At 43.0% G+C, this 24,482-nt stretch overlaps 1 protein-coding gene across 1 annotated transcript in view; it reads right to left on the bottom strand.

The window, feature by feature from the left end:
- LOC115399335 (collagen alpha-1(XIX) chain) overlaps positions 1 to 24,482 on the bottom strand; it is a 41,922-nt gene that overhangs the window by 2,714 nt on the left and 14,726 nt on the right. The window contains exons 10-33 of the mRNA XM_030106654.1: positions 24,297 to 24,374; positions 21,772 to 21,807; positions 21,577 to 21,630; positions 21,274 to 21,327; positions 20,556 to 20,597; positions 17,796 to 17,900; positions 17,664 to 17,717; positions 17,185 to 17,238; positions 15,652 to 15,705; positions 15,314 to 15,367; positions 15,103 to 15,147; positions 14,145 to 14,195; positions 13,923 to 13,967; positions 12,940 to 12,966; positions 11,716 to 11,769; positions 10,949 to 10,993; positions 10,595 to 10,639; positions 10,435 to 10,497; positions 9,956 to 9,991; positions 8,403 to 8,447; positions 7,488 to 7,631; positions 6,423 to 6,489; positions 6,162 to 6,299; positions 2,450 to 2,527 (exon numbers count right to left, since the gene is read on the bottom strand). Of these exons, the coding sequence (XP_029962514.1) occupies positions 2,450 to 2,527; positions 6,162 to 6,299; positions 6,423 to 6,489; positions 7,488 to 7,631; positions 8,403 to 8,447; positions 9,956 to 9,991; positions 10,435 to 10,497; positions 10,595 to 10,639; positions 10,949 to 10,993; positions 11,716 to 11,769; positions 12,940 to 12,966; positions 13,923 to 13,967; positions 14,145 to 14,195; positions 15,103 to 15,147; positions 15,314 to 15,367; positions 15,652 to 15,705; positions 17,185 to 17,238; positions 17,664 to 17,717; positions 17,796 to 17,900; positions 20,556 to 20,597; positions 21,274 to 21,327; positions 21,577 to 21,630; positions 21,772 to 21,807; positions 24,297 to 24,374 (1,468 nt within the window). The remainder of the gene's footprint in view (positions 1 to 2,449; positions 2,528 to 6,161; positions 6,300 to 6,422; positions 6,490 to 7,487; positions 7,632 to 8,402; positions 8,448 to 9,955; positions 9,992 to 10,434; positions 10,498 to 10,594; positions 10,640 to 10,948; positions 10,994 to 11,715; positions 11,770 to 12,939; positions 12,967 to 13,922; positions 13,968 to 14,144; positions 14,196 to 15,102; positions 15,148 to 15,313; positions 15,368 to 15,651; positions 15,706 to 17,184; positions 17,239 to 17,663; positions 17,718 to 17,795; positions 17,901 to 20,555; positions 20,598 to 21,273; positions 21,328 to 21,576; positions 21,631 to 21,771; positions 21,808 to 24,296; positions 24,375 to 24,482) is intronic.

Genomic DNA, 24,482 nt, shown 5'->3' with positions numbered 1-24,482 from the left:
TTTCAGTGACAAACTCCGACTGCCACAGGCTGGAAGTTGCAAAGCAATCCTCTTCTCATCTTCCGTCGTGATATACTGTAGAGGGTTTTTTTTTTTTTGTTCACATGTGGAGGGAATGTGCCGATAACCCGGGGGGGGGGGGGGGGGGGGGGGGGGGGGGTCTTTTTCTTTGAGGCAACACCAAGCAGGGATTTCACTTTACAGGATGAATGTCAGTTTCTGCTGCAGTGGTTGTTTGTCCACTATCAGGGCACCATTTATATCACAGCAACACCGGGTTTGGAGAAAACATAAAGCAATCTGGGAGCTGTGTTTATCTCAAACATGCTGAGACACCAAATGAATGCTGAAATAGAATTTAAGGTTTGAGACTCGACACAGCACCAGCGCATTTCCTCACTTTTTGGAAGCAGGTATAGGAAGACTTGAAAGATATTGGTCGATGTGAAGGACGAATGGCTATCAGTGCAGTCTGTGAAAAATATGTAATAACAGAGGGATGAGCACCCACCTGGTAAATGTGTTGTATGTATAGAAGCACATGTGATGTCCTTCATTCTTTTCAGTCAGGGGTTACAGCTCATCGTGGCAAGGAGTCAGATCTGGTCAGAGTTACTAATGATCTTCTCATGACCTCGGACAAAGGGCTCGTCGCTGGTCTCAGCCTGTTAGATCTCAGAGCTGCATTTAATGCTACTGATCATAACATCCTGCGACACAGGCTGGAGCGTATCACTGAGATTAAAGAACCAGCACTAAACAGGTTCCATTAATATTTATCAGACAAAGTCCACTTTATTCATGTTGACAATCCCCCTTCAGCTCTGAATAAAGTGAACCATGGAGCCATGTCCCTCCCTTCGATCCTCACCTCCGACCAGAACAAGGGTTTAAATCTTTCCCCACAACCAACTGTTGCGTGTTGCTTTCTGGTACTGTCCTTTTCTGTCTTTCTATCACACAAACTCAACCAGAAGAGCAGAAAGCCACCACCTTTGAGTCTGATTCCGCAAAGGTTTCTTCCTGTGAAAAGGGAACTTTTCCTCCCAACTGTCAAATACACATGATCATGTGGAAAAGTGGGGGTTTTCTCTTTAAAAGTGCCTTGAGATGACTGTGCTGAACTTGACATTATAAAACAAAATTTAATTGAACTAATATTAATTTTTTTCTCTATTTTCTTTCTCTGTTTTTGTAGTTTTCATGCAGTTAGGCAAAAGTAATTTTTATGTTAACATCGGGGCCCAATTTGGCTGCTCGGGCTGCCTCTGGCCTTGTAGGGTTGGGCACCATCTGGGTCCTGCTGACAATTTCCCATGAACGCCTCTATGACCATACAGCTTCTGTCAGGACACACTTGAGAGAACTGACAGACCCTACCAGAGGGAGCCGTTTCACTTTTCGATCGCTACACATTGCTAATGCCCATGGTTTACATGATTTCAAATCCTGCACTCTACTGAAATACTTTTGATCGAGAACTCCCACATTTCTGTCGATACCGTCCTTTCTACAGCAAAGCAATGTTAGGATCAGTGCAGCAATGTCCGCTGAAGTCTACAATTTCATTCCCTTTCTTATTTTGAAATTTTTTAATGCGTCCTGTCTGTTGCTTGTTTCTCTCCTTTAATTGGTAATAAATTAATAATCCTAGGAGTTCAGTCACAATACTGTCTTGTTATCTGTATTTTTCTGTTTTTTTTTCTATCCCAAATGGTTTTTCATGAAGCCTCACACAACTGGCTCTGTCCTCTGTCCTTGTCCATTTTTATTTATTTTTCATTTCTGCATTTAAAAAGACACCCGTTATGATCCCTCCATGTTCTGGGATCTAATTGGAAGGCGATGAGAAAATGAGGTGCCTCCAAAAAAGAAGAAAAAAAAAATCAATTATTTAGCCAAAAGTCAAGGCTTTGGATTAAGATTTAAAGCTGTGTTCATTTTTTTCCTTTTTGGCCAGTGGCAAGGAGCGTGACTAGCTGTAAACACAACACTGACATATTGTTTCAGATAAAAGAGCAGTAATAATTTGGTACCGGGTGGGGAGAACAGAATAGGTTTATGTTAAATACACTTGCCTGCTGTGGCTGGAAACAGAGATGAGAGACGTGCTTGTGTACAAAACACAAAACCAAACCCGGGAGCTAAAAGACTATTAAATGCTGCCTTTCCTGAAAAAGTCTGGCTTGAAGTGATAATTTTTTTTAAGTCCATCACTATCGATGACTGTTTACCCAGAAGAAATCAGATCTGTTGATACAAAATAATGATTGCTGCAGTCATTAATTCATAAAAAAGTATATCCAGAACTCTGATAATCAGACCCCCTTTTCTGGAGCAACTGATGAACAACTACGTTAAATGTTATATCAAGCAGAAATTGTTCATTTATGACACATTTCTTGGAAGTCAAGCAAGGAAAACACAGTTTTAAGTGTGGCGTTCGTACCGGGGGGCCCCATGGGTCCTGGATCTCCTGGTAACCCCAGCCCCAGCTGGCCTCGTTCTCCTTTCTGACCTCTGTATCCTGGGGACAAACACACACACACACACACACACGCACATTGAGAGTTGAGTGGAGCACAGGGGTGTTGTTTACATACTCTGTAGTATCGTTAGTCATATTAGAACAGACGCCATGACATGGTGAAATCCAAAGGACACACTCCTGCAACCTTCATATCCGTCCAGGGATTCAGACAAAGCAGCTCATTGACAACGTAAACATCACCTGCATGACAACAATGTCAGACATCATGTCTGCTCTTATTTTGAGGAAAAGCAGTTTCAGTGTTTGATGGGGGGAAAAAAAGCCAGCCCTGTTTTCCTGGCTTCAGTCCTGATTCCTCGAATAATAAAAGACGTACTGACATCCTGTCAAAATGGAGACCATCAAACAAGCCATCTGCACGTTAGCGTTTGAAGGGAGAGGCATTGCGGACTTGTACAGCTTTCTGTCAACAATAGCGCCACAAGCATGTGTCTTTGAAGATTTCAAAACAGAGTGAGGAGAGGTTTTTCAGATCGGGGTCAGAAATGTGGGCAGCCGAAGGAATTCGGAGCGATGAGACGAGCCTAATCAAAGGTGAGCCGGAGAGAGGTTGATCGCATAGAAAACAAACAGATACAGTAAACAATTACAGTATTCATGACAAGCTGATGCAGAAGCTCGTGTTGTTTTCAGCCCTTTCTGTGAAGGAGACGAGGTGCGGCGTGATCGCCGCTAAGAAAACCAAACAAGCGGTGATTAACACGAGCACATGCTTCGTCACACGAGGAGTGACGACGAGTGAGACAAATATCAAAGCACGCGCAGACGTTTTCAAGTTAAATCTGCTAGTATGTTGTTTACGACAGTGTGCACACAATCATAACATCCAAAGGCATGCAAAAGCCAGTGAGTCTCTCCAGCCGCACGCGGCACCAGGCGCAAATCTGAGGGGCTGCGAAAATATTTCCCCCATGAGGCACTTAAAGTAATGGAGTCTCACAACCGGCAGTTGCATGGAGTGCATCAGAAACATTGACAGGAGTATCAAGCATAGCACCGCCTGGCCCAAAGGGGAAACGCTTCATCGCTTACATGTCAGGGAAAATCTCAGAAAAAAAAAAAAAGCCTTATGAATGCTCCAAAACCGAATCTCAAAGAGAGAGGGGCTATCCACACATTGCCACAATAATGAGACTTCTTTCAACACTCACAGAGCCTTGGGCATTCATTCAGGGAGGAGACGTTCCATGGAGAAAAGAGCACTGTACCTTAAGCGAAAAAAAAAAAAAAAAAAAAAAAAAAATACGGAATCGCACACACAGGGCAATAAGCTTGGGTGGCAGACTGGATTGGTGCACTCTGATAAATTGTAAACGCCGTATGGCGTACTTGGTTGAAAACAAATCGTTTCTAGGGGCACTAATGGACAAAGTACTTTTGCAAAAACAATATTGATCAAGAGCATTCATGCGTGATTGATAGGATCGCAGTGCTGCACCTGTTGTACACTGCTGTAAACATTATTGACAGCAGCGTCTAGGTATTCACACTGCGCCTCATATAAAAGAAGAAGAAGGAAAAAAAAAAAGAACACTTTGGTTTGGGCAGCTGCTCCATTAAATACTCTGTTATATTTACTGATTTTTTTTTTCCTGGTGTACAATCAAAAGCAGGGTTAGCTCAAAACAGAAGTTTACAAACAGTTATAATTAAAGACACTTTGTTCCAGTCAGTGCTAATAAATACACAGAATACACAAAGATACAAAATGAAAAATGAGGGATAACACAACAAAATGTAGAATTTAAGGCGCATACAATAAGTTTCATCAGAAAGGGATTTCATTAAAGCCTCAAAAGCAAAAGATAAATAGAATGATAAATGAGCATTCAATTACAACAAAGGAGAAAATAAAAGCAATGATTCTCTTTAACATGAGTCCTTTCAGGCCTTGTTGAACAGCTTGAGACTTCCACCCAAGTGAGATCAAACCACGAGGAAAAAAAAGGGCGCGCATGATTTGAACAGAGGGGTTATTTTTCTCCATAAACAATTCATTTTGCTATATTGGAGAAGGAGTCAAATTGGATATTCCAGAGGAGCGCAGTCTCCAGCCGAGGATGACGAGAAATAATGAGGAAATATTACCCAAAACTCTCACCAGCTGAGTGGAGGTACAAGTCAACAAAGGAAAAAAAAAAATTAAGAAGTTCTGGATTTTTTTTTTCTTCTTATTTATCAAAGGGAATAACTTTCCTCTTTAGTTTCAATACATATTTATTGCAAAGCAGCATTAAGAATCACCTATAAAACACTTGTTTGAAGCATAAAAAATGAAACAGGCCAAAAAAGAAAATCCAAGACATGTGCAATGCAAACTGCATTAACACAGCACAAACATTTCTAGCTGAGTAGTCGCCTACATTATTCATGAATGGAAGCAGCACTTTATATCATAGCGGAGGGTTAAAATGTAAATGGTCTTGAATGATGTGAGGTAGATACAAAGCTCAAAGAGAAAGGCCAGTGCTGTGGTGCTTCATTCTGCACCAAACACATAAAACACTCCTCTTCAAAAGTTAAGATACCGAAGTTCTGCTGCGGACACAATACAAATCTAAGCAAGTCCGAGGTAAAAAGCCTGACCGCAAACCATTAGTGTTGTATGAGCAGTCACAGAGCTGTATTAGTCTGATAAAGAACGTCCAACCTCTCTCCTGACTATGCTCGGTTTGTATTTTCGAAGCTTTCTTTTCTGGAGTGAGGCATCAATACCGGGGCTCTCTCCTGTCCACATTGATAACACTTTCTCTTATTCACAGCCAATTCTTCGTTTGTCTTCATATTTCCCCGAGAGCCGCTGTGCACCGCACTCTTGGCCTTTCCTCAGCTTCCCGCCCCTCAGTCTGCATTGATATATGGGTCTATGCAAGAGAAAAATACCCATGAATCCCTGTAAAAACACACGTGTCAGCCCGAGCCTGGATAAAGCTAATTATTAGTATTCATTATCAGTTCTGCACGTCGGAAACATGTTAAACTGGGAGTTGACATGAAATATCAACGGAAAGCCTCATTTATATGGCAGAAACATCCTCTTTTTGTGAATATCAGATCACATGTATAATAAAGACAGCATAGAGAATGGTAATTGGACTAAATGATATATTTAAAGCAGTGGCTTTCAGTGTGTGGTGAAGGCCTCCTCAGGAGGGTGCCAGTAAGGTTCAGTGGGGGGTGGAAAAGCAGGAAATATCTGGAGAAAAGAGGATTTTTCTTCCCCCCCACCAGAATTAATCCTTTTCTTAAGAAACAAAACGACTCCATGTGAGGACTTATTTCATATTTCTCCTTCATTTTTATTGCTTATGGATCCCAAAAGCCAAAAGCCATTATTGGCAGAAGGCAAAGTATGGAAGGAGGGCTAAGGGGGGGCTCAACCTCCAACACTCTGAAGAGCTTTGATTTAATGCATTTATAATGCATATACATACATCTGGTGTAAGCACATGTACAAACGTAAATACAGTTAAAATGGACTACGGCAGGTTAATCATGCTGCAACAGAATGCCTTAATGTGGGAATGTTACGTGATATGATAATAAATATGTTATTTCTTTATGTTCTGAGACGATGTTCACACTTCAGCTTATCAGCCTGAGCTCCTACCTTGCTGTCCAGGAGGTCCAGGCTCTCCTGGTGGGCCTGGTAATCCATTCTGACCAGGAGGTCCTGGAGGCCCTTGCATCTGTTGAGCCAAGATGCCTGCAGGGGTCTTCTGTAGCACGGCGCCACTCGATACTTTCTCTGAGAGAAGAGAAAAATAAAAATATGGTCACATGGAGATTGCTAAGAGGTAATACAAAGTGAAAAAAAAAGAAGAAAAAACAGGGACAATAGCATGGATTCACAATGCGGAACAGTTTGTACCTTCAAAAATCCTCCAAACTTCATTTCGGATAAACTGTCTGAGTTCCTCTGTGAAGCTGGGATCATCCTGTTTATAGAGGGGGATAATACAGTATTCACTGAAGCACAGGCAGCACAAGAATGAAAGAAAATGCAATTAGGCCACAACAGGAAGAAACAGCGCAGAGGATACTGTGAAGATGATAGTTATCTCGGCATGGAAATTAAGTAGATATCTGACATGCATCTCATCTTAAAATGTCTTCCAGACATTTGCATTCATCCAGACATATTAAAAACAAATCCAAGGAAAAGATATTACCCTGCAAATTCATTTTAAAGCTCTTTTGTATCCGGTTGATGAAATCCCACCTTGCATTGCAGTTTAATCTAGCATCTGCATGCAAACACTGGACAACAACAGATTGGGTGGGGGAATATAAAATTTGACGGTCTAACTTTAGAGTGGTATTTCTTAATGCCCATTTGAGTCTTGATGTGCTCTGTGTGGGATGATGTGTCGATGGACATCAACTGCGTTCACCTTTAAATGTATGGTGAGGCTAAAATAAAAACAGTCTGCTGACCCTCAAAATGATTTGGTAGCAGACTTTTCCAAACTGCTTCACTATAACAACAGCAAACAATAGTAGCCTTGGACCTCGGATCGCTCTGTCTTGCATCCAAAACTGTTTCTCATCTATGCCAATGTTATATAACCACTGTGGCTGTGTACAGTAAGTGTAAAATGTCTGTGACAGACGGAGGTGTTTTCGCTGCTCTGCAGAGCTTTAGGCACGCCCACATATCTCCGTCTTTCTTTCTGTTTCCGTCTCTGCCTCCCTCTCTGACCTTCTGTTGCGCCTAGATGATCAGGAGTGGGAAGCGTTGAGCAGAAAGAGAACAGCGAGCTCCCTCACACAGACGCGTTTGATGTTTCATGCAGAAAGCTGGAGCTACACTATTTCCTCTACAGTGAAGAAGGACTGAGCTACATACAAAAGCTGAGGAAGAAAGCTGGTTGACCAGGCCCTCGATAATCTGGGACGGTAATTTTTCATAGATGTTGACAAATTTACAACTTACCAAAAGCCTGACAGCACCCAACTTGCCTGGAGGGCCAGGATCACCTTTTTCACCCGGTGGTCCAATTGGTCCAACTGCACCAGCTTCTCCCATGCGACCTCTCTCACCCTGAACGCCCCTTTCTCCAGGAATTCCCGGATCACCCTGCGGTCAACATGGCAAGATATCTAACTCAGCTACTGAGATACATAAGAAATGGCTGAGGTGATGCTGCACAGCAAAAATAAATAAATAAATAACCTAAACCGTTACACTCAGTTCGTCTGCTTTAAATGGTTTCATCCCAATTAAATGTTCAATATCGGTTTAGGAAAATGTCGTAATAAAGATGTTTTATGATTCTGACCTTAGTGCCATGCCTCTCCACATTGCTTCTGTTATAATTAATATGGCCACCAGAGGTCGCCACACATCTTTCAATCTGGCAGTTTCACTCCACAATGGAAGCTAAATGGGACCGATACAAACTGAACACGGCTTTTCATTTTGTCTGACAGCATTCAAAGGTTCAGCCAGGCTGGCACCGGCTGCAGCTCTGTCACCATAATTTTAGGGGGTTAACTGTATCACTTAACATGCGGTGCACAATCGTCAATTTCTCTTAATGTGTCCAGTCAGTCACCTGTCCTGGGGTTCTGTTGTCAGCACAAAAGCTAAAAGCCCCATTTTGCATCCTCTATTACCAGCATTTGCCATAGATTACTGCACAACTGTGACAGAGCTCCTGCGAATACAATGGAAAACGGCGCTGGGCGTTGAATGCCTTTATCTAGTGCTTATGTGCTTGTGGGGATTAGTCATATTTGTACTGAAGAGACAACTCCCATTATTATTCATCACAACCTCTCCTTTGAATCATATTTTTAGCTATAAAACAGCTTTTTGTTTTAATAGAATTGGAGTGATGCTACTTACACGCTCTCCCTTGGATCCTCTATCACCTGGTCTCCCAGAATCCCCCTGAAATACACAAACAGACACACACACACACACACACACACACACACACACACACACACACACACACACACACACACACATCAGGATTTTTTTTTTTAGCATCATGCAGCAAAAAATACAACAATATACTGTATCATTCAAGGGTGCACACATGATGCAGTAAATTCTGGGAAGTCCACCATGTTTACGCTGATATTTGCTGAAGATTCTGTTCTGCAGCCTAAGGAAAAACTGAGCAAGCCTTTTCTGAATAACTTGACTTTGAGAAATGCGCACTTTTGAGATGACTGTGCATTGATTGCTTTCTACTCAGCTCAGGTGTATCCCTTGTATAATGCCTCCCCGTAGTGTGTAGCGTTTCACCTTCTGCAATGTCACGGATCCTCTGCATCACTCCTGTTTTGTTTGACAATTGTCTGCTTTCCCACATGCCGCTCTCTGTACTGTACAGAGAGAACCGGGAGAAAATACCTGTCTCTCGCTTCATGTCACAACATCTTGTGTCTTCCGATCCCTCCCTGTCACTCCTCATTGCTTCCCTTTACTCTGCTCGCAGCAATACCTCCGGGAGCGTCTTTGTATCAATTTCCTGCTGGATTACAGGAGCCATGCAAAAGACAATCTGGCATGATGTGGTTTTAAAGCGGGCATTGCTTTGTGATGCTGTTCTCCCCTGCCTGCTTTAATCTGCAGTACTCTGTATTCCCTACTGCCTGATGGGAGGCTTAAATCTATCATCTTGCCCACTGAAATGTGCTTCCCTGAGCATTACATTAAACCTCAAAGTAGTTTGCAAGAAATTTGGATAGAGAAGGGGAGCTACCTGCTAGGTGGCACTGTTGCCCTTCCAAACATGCAGGCTCAGTGCTGAGAGGCTCTGCGTAATGCTGAGATTATGGAGGAAGAATACTAACGAATAGGAAGGGAAAATAAAAAAAAGAAAACAAACAATAAAGTGTTGGGGCTGTCATTAATGTGGAGGATGGAAAAATTGTGTAAATCACAGCAAAACTGCAATAATCAGAATCAGCGCAGTTCAGATAATAGATCATGTAATGTGTTGGGAATGGCTATTCATGCAGGCCCGGCCTGCATCCTGTGAGACCATTTTGGGTCATTATGTTTCAATATTGTCAAATATATTTAATCAGTCACCTAAAAGCAGACTACTCTCTACTAATAACTTCAATTTCAACCAGGTATAGCATGCACATAAATGGATAATTGATTTTAAGTGTCTACTGCCTTCTATTATGAACACTTTATCATTACCTGGAAGTATTAACAATATAATGAGGTTTAAAAAGACTAAAAGTCAACAAAGCCTTAAATCTGCAGGATTCCATTTAGTTTTTATCATTAAAATCTCAAATATGCAAATAGGTTTAATGCAGTCAGCATGCCGTAGCTTGAGGGGAGGATAAAAATCTGCTGTGCCATCTTTCTGTAGCTTGGCTGATGTAAAGCACTTTCTATAAGGGGATTTGCAACATGTTCACTCAACTCACCTTGTATCCAGGAGTTCCATCTTTTCCAGGTCTCCCCTGCTCAAGGAGCGCAACACAAACAAAGACATTTCGTATCAGCTCCCGCCTTCGATTGGATCAGCACTGTTGCACTCCTAGTAATCTCCACAGTTAATGAGATATCTCAACCAAGGGATAATGATCCTGATTGCTGCGCGAACACTGTTTCATTGTGCGCTTACAGGGAAAATTACAGAAACCATCTCTGATGGTAATTAAGCAGAGGAACGCAATCATCCACAGGACAAGCGGTTGTTCTAACATACGTATTCTATCATATTGTCCTTGAATTATGTTTCTTATTCCCTCCACACAATGTCACTGTGAAAACACCTTGCACGAAGCAACAGCGCGTGATTCAAAGCTCTATTTGTAGCTCGGACATTACTGGAAGGTGCTCTGGCGACGTCTAGTCATGATTATAAAGAAGAGGAGCGACAGAACCCGTGTAGCATCCTTACAGCGACACCTTGGGGTCCCTCGGGCCCTGGGAATCCTGTCTCTCCGAGCGGCCCTCTCTCACCCTGTCAGAGAACAGAGACAGCCAATGTGTCAGGAGGCAGTGACAAAGGAATGACATATGGATTGACAGCTCAAAGAGAGTTAGAGGCTGAGGCTCACCGGCTCTCCTGGGATCCCTGGCTCTCCACGCGGGCCGGGTTTCCCCTGTCAATCACAAACACGGGAGCAGAACAGACTGTGTATGACAGATCCTCAATAGTGTCATATCTGCAGCACCTCTGCACCCGTCTGTGTAGAATATAAACACCGGCCTCCTATAGGTATCGAAAATCCACAAAACACACTGCGGGTCTCTGGATCGAAGCAACGCAGTGTTGTGGAACTCGTGCTTCGAAAGCTGCTACTTAAAGAAACATCATGTGCTTTTTTTTTTTCTCCCAGCAGCAGATTTAAACAACACACTAAACAAGGAGAAGTACGACATCAAGTAATTGATCATAAAATCATACTTACTACAGGGCCTGGTGCTCCAAGTGGACCTGGCAAACCAGTATCACCCTGCAAACAAAAGATGGATCGGTTACAGAGACACACATCGCATAAAGAAAACGACAAGTCGCTGTCATCTCACAGAGAGCGCGATCTGACAAAGGAGTAAAACCTGGGTGTAATGGATTCCGCCGTACTGTTTGGACAAAAGCAGTGTAGAGAGGGTGAAACACTTTAAAACACTTTCAATCTCGCCTCAGAAAAAAACTCACGCGTACAGATTTATTATCATTCCTTAAGAACTGGGGCCGTCTTCATATTTCAGCAGCAAACACTTTGCATATGTCAAACCTCTGACAGTATTCCCCGAAAGGATAAATTACTCTGGATGTGACAGAAACTGAAATATTCCACCCCCTCCACACTTCCACACAACATCTACTCACACGCTGCCAATCAGTGAAAACTTTTTCAGACGCTGCAAGTTGTAAAAAGTTGTATGCATGGCTGGTTCTTTCTTTAAGGAACCGGTAGAAATTAATTGTGCAAACTGGTTGCAAATGGCTTTGGCTTTGATTTCCCTAACATGAGGTTCGTAGAATTCAAAAATGCCCTCAGTGAAAAAGAGAATTGCTTAATTTTATGGACATTAATTTAGTTGAATTCTCGCTTCAATTTGAATCTTCACATTGCTGAACATTTCATCTAAAAAGTACAAGCAGTACTTTGCACTTTGCTATCAGTATGTAGTGCAAAGGCGAGATTTCTGAGTGCTGATGCTTGTTGCATACCTTGGCACCAGGTAACCCTTCAAGCCCAGGTAACCCCATGGCCCCTGGATCCCCCTGTCAGGAAAAAACAAATACACCACCTGTTGTGTTAAGACGGGAAAGTCATTCCTCATACATACAAAGAGCTCTTAGCTCCTTCTTTGTAAACCTGGCAGTATGTGTTTTTGGCCTCAGACTCCAACAGGAGCTATTGGAAGGCAACAGGTATTATTTTGAGTCTGCCAGTAAGCATCACCCACAAATAAACAAAGATACATCACAGTCGCATGAAAGCAAGCAGATAAAATTCGTCTGGAGTCAGAATTTCACACATTTCCTTTCCTCCTCTTGATATTTCTGGTCATGTATTGAACCAGCCCGTCTTGTGTCGATACCGTGTAACGAGAAAGCTCAGAGGACAATATTTCAACGAATCTGTGACACACGCTGCCACACCTGGCTGTCCGTAGTTCCATTTAAAAAGAAGAAAAAAAAAAAGAAACAACAAACCCTCTGATGATCACAATCAGACTAAAAATAGACACAAGCCTGGGCTCCAACAAGTGATGGCCTCTACACACCTCATCTTGCTCAAAGTGCCATGGAGAAATGCCATCACACACAGAACAGAGGGCCAACCGGCGCTGACACAGACGGATGGTCCAGGTAATTGTCACACATGTAGATTGTCATGAATAAGCTATTGAGGGGGTGAGGGGAGAGTGGGCCAGCCAGAGGATCAGCTGTGAGACAGATTGGGGCAATTCCACCACAGCAGTGAGACCGCTCCCACAATTTATTAAAATGTCAAATTAACATCCTGGTGAAGAATCACTGTGCAACAAAACAATAAAAAGAAAAAAGCAATTGGCCCGGTGAGAATAAAGAATTCCAGATGACTGCGGGAACGTCAAGTCGCTCCCACGTTTTGGGGAATTGTTTTCAGGTGTCAGTGTGTAGAGGAGGAGGGAGCGGGTTTGTGGGTTCCCACTGGCAAGACAACACAGTACAAAGGTTTCATATTTGTCGGAGACATGATCATGTTTTTCACTGCATGCCGGAGCTCTGCTGAGAGTGGTTAAGTGCTCAGGCTTGAGGGTGTATTGACTTATGTTGTGTTGTGGAAAACCACAGACGCAACGATAAAAAGCAACTGGCAACTCTGGCTTATCTGTTTGTGCGCGCAGCTCGAAAATAGACAAATGCTTGGAAAAATACAGCCCAGAATGAAAAGCTTCAACTCACGGCCAGTCCTTCATCTCCTTTGGGGCCCTTAAAAGAGGGGAAAAAAAGGACAGATTACACCTATGAATGTGACAACTGCCATCATAAAAAGCATGAATACAGTCTGAAAAGGCATGCGGCTGCACTATGTTATTGTCATTAAAATTTATATTATCCATTATAGCTGGTCTTTTCTCAAACAGTCCCTGTCTTTAAATCATTCTCACGCTCTCAAATGACCAGGGTCGTAAAATCCAGTGCGGTTATCACCTGAGCTTCACAAACACTGGCCATGTGTTTTTACAAATCCACTGCAGCATTTTTCCTCGCAAAGATAAAAACAAAAGGTTATTGATAAACTGGGTTCCTTGTTCCTTTTTACACTGATGAAGATGCTCTCTTATTGATTGCTCCAGTGGAGCTGCTGCACTATGATGGATGCAGGACGGTGAGAAGCATTTTCACCGTGTAGCTGTGGTTGACGCGCGGCGAGCGCCCGGGATAACAGAGCGTCTATTTTTTGCGACCACCTTAAATGCTGCTTGTGGTGGACGGACGGCCGCAGGGCCCGTGACTGAACGTCTCCCAGGACCGGACCCGATTACAAACGGTCCGATAAGGGGGTGTGGGGGAGGGGGAACGGGGGAGGGGGGGGGCGATAAGCAAATCGGTCACTTTGGGCTCAGCTCTGCGCGAAGCAGCTGAACTTCTCAACCCCTTCTGCATATCAACGACCCGACGTGTCCTGGGGTGGATCGCAGGCAACTGTTTGAGAGTCAGGGAGCCTCTTGGCCTTCTCTCGCCGGCCGGCTCTCAATGAGGATGATTGACTGTGATATAAAGGCCTCAGAAGCCCAGATAACACCGGAGGGCTGGTCAGGTTATTTGTTATTGAGCTCTCCCAGGCTGTGCAGCTCATATAGCATCAGCATGTCGGCCTGCCGGTGTTCCTCCACAGCGCACTGCAAAGGAGTTGCTTCAGGCATAACAATGATTATGCTTACCGGAGCACCGGGCGCTCCAGGGGGTCCTAAAATAGCTCCACCACTCTGAAAAGACATTTTTTTTTTTTAATGTTATGATTCCATATTTTACAATGTGGGTCAAACACTTTTTAGTGACAAGCGTGGAAATGTTTCTGTCAATAACACTGAAGGCCATGTAACAACAACTCAGTGGAACGCGTCGGCATCGTCACCGACTTAAAGTCATTTAAAAGTCTTTACCTGCAGCTTGTAGAGACTGCTCATCCCGGTGCCCTCCACTATCGGTACACCCTGAAACACAGTCAACACAATCAGACCTCCTGTCTGACTGTGGAGAGAGTTTTATGCACCAAAAGTCTTTACAGAAAACCACACAGTAAATCTGGGCCGGTTACACACTGCTAAGCCCTTAAAGGCTGCATGAGACAGATCAATAACTCATTTAGTGATTACGTATAGCGGGCGATGTGAAAAGTATGAAGAACTGAGAAATCCAGAGAACAGTAGAGTTAATAATCGTTGAATTGATCAGAATTCACAAAGTGAGTGTCTCAGAGATACAAAAGAGCAAAAAAAAAAAAAAAAAAAAACGATTTGGGTATGAGAATGGGATAATCTCGACTTCTTGAGTCATATTAGAACATGAAAGAATGTTTTCCTCTTGACAGACTGATCGACGGTGGCTATTGTAAACCTAGAAGGAATCAAGGTTCTCATTTAGAAGCAAGTGAATGCCTGTGCCCTTTTCAGGCCACTGAGCCATCCCCTGTCCTCCCGGACTGCAGTTTATGAGACCAGGGTGTGTGTGTGTGTGTGTGTGTGTGTGTGTGTGTGTGTGTGTGTGTGTGTGTGTGTGGGGGGGGGGGGAAGGGGGAGGGGGGTAGCAGGTTCAAGGGGACAGCTGATGAATTATAGATTTGCCTTTGGAAGTGCTTACTCACTCGCCTTTTAAAGGAACAGGACATGATTCAACGCCAGCTAGCAGGTTGCTACAGTTTCATCATGTTTGTACACATCTGTCCGTTACTGTTTTCTCCGTACAATAAAGAGACTCAGAAAAACACAAGCACAGAGGACTGAAGAGAATATTTTCACAGCATGTGGAGTCAGCAAGTGATTCACAGGAATCACAACAAGGGACCCGTGACCCTAATGCAGGTTTTGGGACCAGTTTTCATTTTCCACACTGGAAACTTACTGGTGGACCTGGAAGTCCTGGTCTGCCTGGGGGTCCTTCATTCCCCTGTCGAACACAAACACAGGATTTCTTGAACATGGGGAAAGCCATCAGAGCATACCAAGTGCAGCACCTACACATCTACCCACTTTGCAGTGTTCAGAAATTCAGGGCGATGCACAAACCAGCTATGTTTTATTGATAAATACTTAAATTGAAAAAAACTTCTTACTTTATCTCCTTTAGGTCCTGACTGACCCATCGGACCGGGTCTACCCATGAGCCCCTGCAAGAAGAGCATAAAGACAAGTCTGCTCTGATAACACATTGAAAGTATAAATATTTCAAAAAAGCGACAATGAATTCAATAAAAATAGTGCTTTAGGTTTTAATAGGCCTATGATCGATACAAACACTCCTTCTATCCAAGAGGAAAGTTAGATTTTGTGCTTATAAACTTACTTTAGCGCAACAATCTGATGAGGAACCACATATAAAGGGATATTTTCTTGTATCGAATGCTAAACAGAATTGAAATATCCCCCAAAACATGAAGGACTGCCATCTTACCGGGGCCCCTGTTCGACCTGTCACCCCGGGAAGCCCTGGCACTCCTGGAGGCCCCTGGAGGAGCAAAACCGATCGCAAACATTAGGAAAAAGACAGTGCATGACATTCTTCTGCGGTACTGGTCTTGTAATATACCTGAACTGTTCTGCAATACCATACATAACGAGAAATGCAGCAGAAATTGACGCCTTTGTGTGTGTGAAAATTCTCTACAAGCTCACGGCGCCGGCTTGAATTTAAGATGAAAGATTAACTTTAAGCAGTTCACGCCATTTGAGATGTGTTCCCTTGTGTGCAAAGTGAAACATTAATTACCGCCAGTCTGTCTGGGATATTCTCGTCATTGCCGGGTGCAATAGGTGGTTGAAGTATCTGGCCTTGCTGAATACAGCTCAGGTAGGCAGGTGTTCTAAAAATAATGACGACTGAGCAGTTTATTGGTCCAACGTGTGTTGAAGAGCTCTTAGCCCTCAAGTCCCAGAAATTCAATCACGGACGCTAATTGGAAAAATATTTTCAAGAACGTTGGGCAAGTGAACATTATTTATTACAGTAAACTGTTGTGACAAATGTGACGTATCTACTTATCCATAAAGAAACACATGCATGCATCGATCCAGCTGCTCCGATCTGTTCATTCGAGTAAATGCTACACAAGAATACCTGAGCAATAAAATAGCAATAAATGATAAGCAATTTTTAAAATTAATTTCATTCTCATCCTGAAATCTGTAGTAATTTGTTGAATTTTAGATTTACTGATCACTGTTACATATATTGATTTTGCTCCCTATGTCATATTTAAGCATTTTCTTTGATCGACCCATACTTCTTGAGTGAATTGGGGTTCGTACGCCAGTAAAGCTCATAAAAATAAAAAAATAAAGCACTTAGACCATGTTGAACAAAATCTCAAAAAAACGTTTTGCTCTCCGACGGTTGGATTCCTGCATGTGTTATGTATCACTTGATCTCTACACATGAATGCACACGGTGGAAAAAACACCTCCAGCGTTATTTGTGGGAGGTTAATGTTAACAGCCGAGGTGGAACAGCGTTAAAGCACATTCGCCTCACGGCATAAAGATGCGACTTAGCTCCATGGTCTGTGAGAAACAGGATACTGACATACAGGTCTCAGACACTTTGTTTTACTTCAGGTATTGCCCAGTCATGAGTGTGGCTGCTATTGAAAAGTCTCAAAGCATCACATTTCCCTGCTTGACCTATGAAATGTTTCTTGGTTCCTTCAGACAGTGAAGACTGCATTTCTCAAAAAAACAAAAAACAAAAAAGAAAACAGCTTTTAAAGACAGAGCGATGGAGATTGAGGGCATGGAGCATACAGAGCGCTGTCGATAGCCTTTGATAGCTTCCTTTGAAAAGAATAGACAGGCTTCAGATGAGGCCAACATTACGATGTATTTGCATCCTTCAGACAGAAATGTTTCTCAATGCCACAGTGACTTTCACATGGTTAGATGACTACTTTATTAATTTGTTTATATTCAACTTTCTTTTCCTTCGACCTACCTCATCGCCTTTATCTCCAGTGGGGCCTGGGAACCCTCGCTCCCCTTTCACTCCCTGCAGCAGATCAGAAAGGACGAGTGAAAGAAACGTGAACGTTTTCCACCAAACATGAAAAAGCCCTCAACTAAAGCCTGATGGGTGTAAACTTCAAAATGTCTCTTCCAGCACCCAACTTTAAATTGCCTAGCCTGTTTCACCGCGGAACAGGACTGTATCCATAGCAACAGCTTCTGCAGCGAGTGTTGAGAATGATACGAGTCGTAGAACAGCTGGCGAGGCTTCCAGCCGTTATCCAGAAGGAAGTTTATGAAAAACATTTGCTATTGTAAATCTCACAATAGAAGATTAAAACACACATCTCAACAAACACAGTCACAGAATGAGATTATCGCTTCACAGGTCGCCTTGAAACAAAACGGAATGATTAATTTGGTCAAAATGTTGTTAAAGGTTTATTTGTATTTCACTCCCTCGCTCACCTTTGGGCCTTCTTTCCCAGGATTGCCCATTGGACCTCTCACACCTGGATCACCCTGCAACAGGACAGCAGTACACCATGAATGTGGCTCATCCGGTTTCTCTGCTCCGCTAATCAGATATTATATTCATACCTTTTCTCCCACCAGGCCTTCCACTCCTTGGACTCCAGGGTTTCCCTTCTCTCCCTTCAGCCCAGGAAGCCCCGGGACCTTCGACTGGCACAAACTGCAGGCATTCTGCCAGCACAGGCCGGGTAGGAAAGGCACAGATAAGATTTCATCAAGCCGAGATGGAACAATGCATTTTCGCCCTTTATTATGTCACATCCCTTGGGTGGAGGACAAGCCCTCCACTGACACTAAAGAGTTCTCTAAATGTCTGCAGAGCAGAAATAATGTGAACCCACCAAGAGCGCCTCCAAGAGTGTCTCTCATCTAAGTGAGTGGTGAACTTTGTCAAACTCATCGACTGTGACATTTAGGTGAGGATCCTAAATATCATGGTCCCCAATTTTGGTTGGATATAGGAGCTGCGCCACACGGGGAAGAAGGACAATCTCCTGGCTGACATGAGGTAGTAAAAATAAGTATATTTAAAAGTCACAATCAAACCAGAATCGACAACCAAATGAAATGAAAGGCAAGCAAAGAATAATAGTTGTCATTTGAACCTTCCCAAGGTTTAAGGAAACATCAATATGAAAGAAAAGGAAGAGCATTTTATAAATGGAGGATTATTGAAATGAAATATAAAAGTGTATTTAAATGCAGTAAGGTGCATCAAGATGGTGAAAGCACTAATTAGAATGCCACCATGCAGCTTTGATGAGGACTGTAAACAGAATCTCAATCTGACAGTGCCCTGAACGGATGAAAGAGGTTGACACTGATGAAAGGGGTGACAAAAAATTATCAGGCTGCTGGCATGTAGCTTCATCTATCAATGAGCGATCATGTAAAGGAACTGCATTCATTGTTAAAGTTGACATCTGTTAAGTGAAAAATGAAAAAGCACCACAGCCAAGTTCTGTCCAGTGGAGAACAACACAAATACGATTAATCTGTAGTTCAATCCCACGAAAAAGGGAATAAATCAGCGTTTTACATGAATGTTGATGCAATATTCGGGTTATGAAAGGTGAGGCTGAAAAGGTGATTACTTAACCGGCTTCTCAAAAAACAGACACTGAAAAATCCTTCACATTCAGCCTCACCTTGCAGCTTCACTGCTTCTGATCAACAAAGGTAAAGAAATCCTCAGCAGTCTGTACACACTGGGAAATGATTTCCATGAATGAATATGTCGGAAATTAATTAATTGAAAAAGTGCAATAACGACACCTAGATGTTGGCTAATACTCTGCACTGGTTGGCGCTCCAGGTTGTGGCTTCAGGGGGGTTGTCTGTGTGGAGATTGCATGTTCTCCCCACGCACTTGTGTGTGTTTCAACCCGGCGTTCTTGCTCTGAGAGTACGCATTCAAGACCAGTTGGTGACTCTGAATTGCCTGCAATTAGAAGCTACAAATCTGAAGATTTGGAACTAAATTAGAAATATCTTTGTGAACTTTAGTGACAAGGACAATTAATATTAGACAATACCAAAAGAGTAGTTTCAAGTGTGAAGTGAAAACCTTCTGAGAGATTTTAAATGAAATGTTTTGGTTCTGCAGTGTAGTTAAGGACACTTTGAATGGCATCATAAATGCTAAAGCTGCTTCATTCAGATCCCCTTCCTCTCAGCTCTAAGTCCTCCTCCCCTTTTTCTTTAGATTTTTGCGGGTGTTTTTTGACAGCTTGACGCTGCACTAAACTACACTGATGATAGCTGAGTTGACTGAGAATACTCTGGTTGCATACGAACGACTTCATGTGCTCCAGCTGCAGGTTACAGCTTGAGGTGAAGAGGGGCGTTCAATCTTTTACTTCACGTTTAGGAACTTCTTTTTGTTAACTATTTCAGTCACCTTTTTTTGATCTGTTTCTTTTTTGTTGTCTACGATTTCTAGATTTCTGTGATGGTTCATCAACATAAGCTGTTATAAAGCATAACATCAAAAGCCAGAATGTGCTGCCACAATTCGAAAAACTGTAATTTGCTGTTGGGGCTGCAAAAAATATTCTAAATCGTATGTTTTGCTGCTAACGCATGCCATTAAGATGCACTGTACATGCTACTCCTCATCTGCACTGCTGCTGTTTACGATCTCAGACACCGAAGAGATGTATCCATTGCTTTCCACTCCTAACTGATGCTGCAAAGGAGAGAGGAAATTCCTCTTCTAAATCATGCATGTCGATTGTATCTTGAACACAATAATCCTCAAGTTGTTATGAGATAATGTGTTAATATATATAACAGTCAACTGCAATTAACAAATACAAAAACCTATGGCATCAAAAAAGCCTTTTAATTCTCACACCGTGTCTTATTCCACAACGTGACATAAAAACAGAGATATTAAAACACCTTCTTTGAATCTCTGCACAGTGCATTTGCAGATCTGCAGCACAGTTTATCTTCTGAGACAGTCCTCCCCGCACTAACCTGTTTTCCACTTTATTTGCATTGCACGGGTGTGATATTTCTATATTCCATTATCTTTTCTGAAAGACTTTATTAAACATGTTGTCAGACTGTGCACCTGCAGTGAATGACTAATCCTGGATGTGGTGAGAAATTATTGGCTATTATTTTCTGGAAAAACTTCTCCCAGTCCTCCTGATGGAGGCACTCAAGGGCTTTTACTGCACTATCTCCTGAAGCTGCGCGAGCGGGTATCATGCATTAGTGGGTTTATACAGTTTCACATCAGCAAACATTCTAAACACAAACCCTGGCATCTTTTCCAACGTTTCTTACTGTGAAGAAACATGTAAATAAATGAAATACCTTTAGCAAGGCACCCATGTCTCCAACAATTGGCAGGGCAGTCTGTGAGAAAAAGGAGAAAACGTCTCAGTTTCAAAAATCATTTGTTGGGTTTTCGTTTTGTTTGTTGATTAAACCAACAGTTCATAAGTTGCTCAGAAAAATCACAGTTGGCATAAGATCGTCTTTTATGATAATGTGGCTGGATGGTGATGTATGACACGCCTTTCAACACATTTCTGGTTTAATATTTAGTTGATATCTGCAATAATTGAGAAAAAAAGTTTGATCACTTTATTGCGAGAAGACAAAATATCGTTGCTTTCCAGAGGTGAAGTCTATACATTTGATATGAAAGCTAAACTACGCTATGAATGTGCTTCATGCATCTTGATAGCAAATGAATATAAAGAGTTTAAAATGCTCTGATGGAGCAGCTGCTGCAGCACCTGTGTGCTGTTCACGCCGCAACTATCAGGAATAATGTAAATGTTGCCCATTTAAAAAGAGGCGAGGGGGGCTCGGAGACACGCTAACAATAGGATCCTGCCAATTTGTCACAAACAGCAACATTCCCCTCAATGCGGCGCTGCTCATCCTGGCTGGCTGGCTGCTAATTACACTAAAACTAAAGCTGCACTCAGAATACGATGACTGTGGCTTCGGGTTAAAAACTCTCTGTTTCATATTGCTGATCAGTGAAGCTGAATTGCAGAAAGCAGAGGGGAGATTTTCTTACTGGTTCACCTGGAGGTCCTGCGGGGCCTGGTAGACCTGGTCTCCCGGGGGAGCCCTTTAATTGAGACGGAGAAAGGAGTTAACAGCCCTCCTGGCTGCTGTATCACACCGGCATGCAAAGGCTCTAACGTGCTGCTTCCTCAGCCGTCTCTGCTGGTGGGGATTTGTGTCCAGGAGCCGTGGTACATTGTGCTCGTTCATCCACAGAGAGTAGCTGACATTCTTTCATGCTTGAAGCTATCTTTTATCTGCAGATGTGTAAGGGAGTGAATAGGAGTGAAAGGACAGGGCGATCTCGCCTCACCTCTCTTCCAGGAGCTCCAGGGGGGCCGGATAAACCCGGAGGTCCACGGATACCCTGCAAACACAGACAGATTAGCAAAAAACATGTTTTTTTTTGTGTGAAAAAACTGCTAACCAATGGTAATGGAAAATGCTGAGAGGAAAAAAAAAACACATGTTGTTTGTGTGTTGTGGATTTGGAGAATTTTCCACGAACCTGAATTCCTGGCTTGCCTGGGGGTCCCACGGGGCCCTGAAAACACATCAGAAATTTTGTTAACACCATCTGGCCTCCAGCACCCAGGATCCAATAAAGGAACTGTGGTAAGACACCTTATGCTCTATTGATTCTTTGTCTCCTACAATCCTGTATTTAAAAAAAAGAACACAGTCTCCCCATCAGTCAAATCTGCGAGGTTCAAACTAACAAGGGGGTCGATCTACGGTGACAACAGAGGGCGATATTCCAGCTCCTCAGAACACAAGCCCAACAACGTCATGAGACAGTGTTTGCTACCAACGAGCAACGCTCCACAAAGCCAAAGGAAAAGCATTTGTTTCCTCAAAAATTACAAAAAGTAAAGGACTAATATTTGTATTTACATTCATGGCCATACAGTTTACTGAGTACTTTACTTTTGCTAAAAGTGCCTTTGGCAAAACGACAGCAATGACAGCCTCAAGTCATCTTGAAAATGATCCCACACTCTTGGCACACCTTCATTTTGGAAAATGTCTGCTGCTCTTCTGAGCGGAATCATTAAAGCGTCAGCGCGCAGCCATTTTCAGACCTCACCAGAGAGCCTTTATCGGGTTCAGGTCCGGACTCTGGGCGGGCCACTTCAGGACTTTCACTGCGGTTCCCCGATGTGTGTGTCACCCGATGTTGTCCCACTGACATGGAAACCTGTCCTCCCTCACACACCGGTGGAAATGATAACCTCATAGCTTAATCTTCATTTCATCACACCAGAGGGTTTTGGTGCTGAAATGTCATTCGGGTGCCTTTTGGCGAACTCCTGACTGATGTGATGCGGAACGTGCCGCTCACTGAGGAATGGCTTTAGTCCACCATAACTACATGATTGCTGTAGGGCTGCCCCGGTGATTGTCTCTTTGTAAAGGACTCCCATCCTCACTAATGAGCTCATTTTCAAGATCTCACTCACAGTGACCTCTGTGTCGTTGGTTATCTGTCTGATCAAGGCCTTTAGTCTCCAACAGGCTTCCTGTTTAGAAGTCCACATGTAAAAAGTCTGTCAATTGGTGATTCCTTACTGCTTTCTTTTAACGATGACGGAGGTCACTGCGTTCTTGGTTGTTTTTTAAGAAGGCCGAGTTGAAGACACAGCAGAACTCTGAAGTCTGATCTAAACGTTTGTGGGATTTTTCTAATTTAATCCAGTAACTTTAATTAGAGCATGCAGAGTCCAGCTGTGAAGCTTCATTGATGGAAGAATCTGATATTTCGATATGCATTTAGGAATGGTGCGGTGACCGAGGAATGTAGAGATAAATACGGAAGAAAGTAAAGATACGACTGACACAAGCAAAGAGGTGGAAAGATGAATTAAAAAAAAAGTTTTGTTTTTTTTTCTGCTGAGGAGAAACTGAAAGTATCACACTTGGGCTGAATCATGGATATGGCAGACATAGTGTGGATGGTTTCACTCTGATCTCCAGTACCACTGTGAACGAAGCCGACGTTACACTTGACCAGGACTCTTCCTTCGGCGCTCACATTAAACAAGTCTGCAGGACGACTTTCTTTCATCTGCGAAACGCCTCTAAAGTGAGGAACATGTTGATTTGGAGCCACTGAGAAATTAATTCATACATTTGTAACCAGCAGAGTAGACTATTGTAATTCCCTACTATCAGGGTGTCCGGCCAACTGCTTAAAAAGTCTTTAATTTATTCAAAATGCTGCAGCGAGAGTATTGACAGGAACTAGCAGGACAGACCACATCAGCCCAACATTAACTTCCCTTCATTGGCTTCCTGTTAAATCTACAACATAATTTAAAAATCTTGTTTTTACCGAGAAAAGTCCCTAACAGCCAGAAAAGAGCTATTAGTCCCATATTGCCCCAGAAGAACACTTTGTTCTCAGAGTGCTGGCTGAAAGTTCTAAAAGTAGAACGGGAGGCAGAGCGTTCAGCGACCAGGCTCCTGTCATGTGGAACCAGCTCCCAGTTTCAGTGAGCGAGGCTGACACAGCCTCGACTTTTAGGCTTGAAACTTTCTTATTTAGTAAAGCTTACAGTGACGACTGGTTCAAGTCACCCTGGACCATTTCCGAGTGAAGCTGCTGTAGGCTGAAACTGTGAGGAGACCTTTACTGCACTAAGCTTCCTTTCTTTCTCACTCTCCATGTTTCACGATTACATGTCACGAACATTCTCTCTCTCTCTCTCTCCACCTTCCTGCAGGTTTTCCGACAGGGGAACTGGAAGTTCATTGTCAACAGTGAGTAGATTTCCTTCTGTTTGCTTGCTGCGCGGTGTCTTTGTCCTCTCTGTTTTCTCGTTCTATCCCTCTCTCCGGCCAGAAGAGCAGAGTGCTGCCATCTCTGAACCTGGTTCTGCAGGTTTCTTCCTGTTAAAAGGGAGTTTTTCATTTCCACTGTCCCTTATGCTTGCTCCTGTAGGATTCTGAGTTTATTTTGACTGTGTTGTATTTGGTGCTATATAAATAAAACTGAGCTGAATTGAAGTGAATCTATCAGTAGATCATACTCACAGGCTGGCCTACGACACCTTCACCGGGATCTCCCTTCTCGCCATGGTCTCCCGGCAGTCCTGGAATACCTCTCTCACCCTGAAACAAACACAAGAGAGTCGTGGGTGGGGATTCAGTGAATCCAGAAGAAGGAGAGCTGCTGCACTGCGTGATCATTAAGTATTCAAACTCCGCTGGAACCCGTTT

Source organism: Salarias fasciatus, chromosome 13 (genome assembly GCF_902148845.1).
Source record: "Salarias fasciatus chromosome 13, fSalaFa1.1, whole genome shotgun sequence".
NCBI classification, from domain to species: Eukaryota; Metazoa; Chordata; class Actinopteri; order Blenniiformes; family Blenniidae; genus Salarias; species Salarias fasciatus.
The sequence above is the reverse complement of the archived record's forward strand: the minus strand, read 5'-3'. Positions and strand labels throughout refer to the sequence as shown.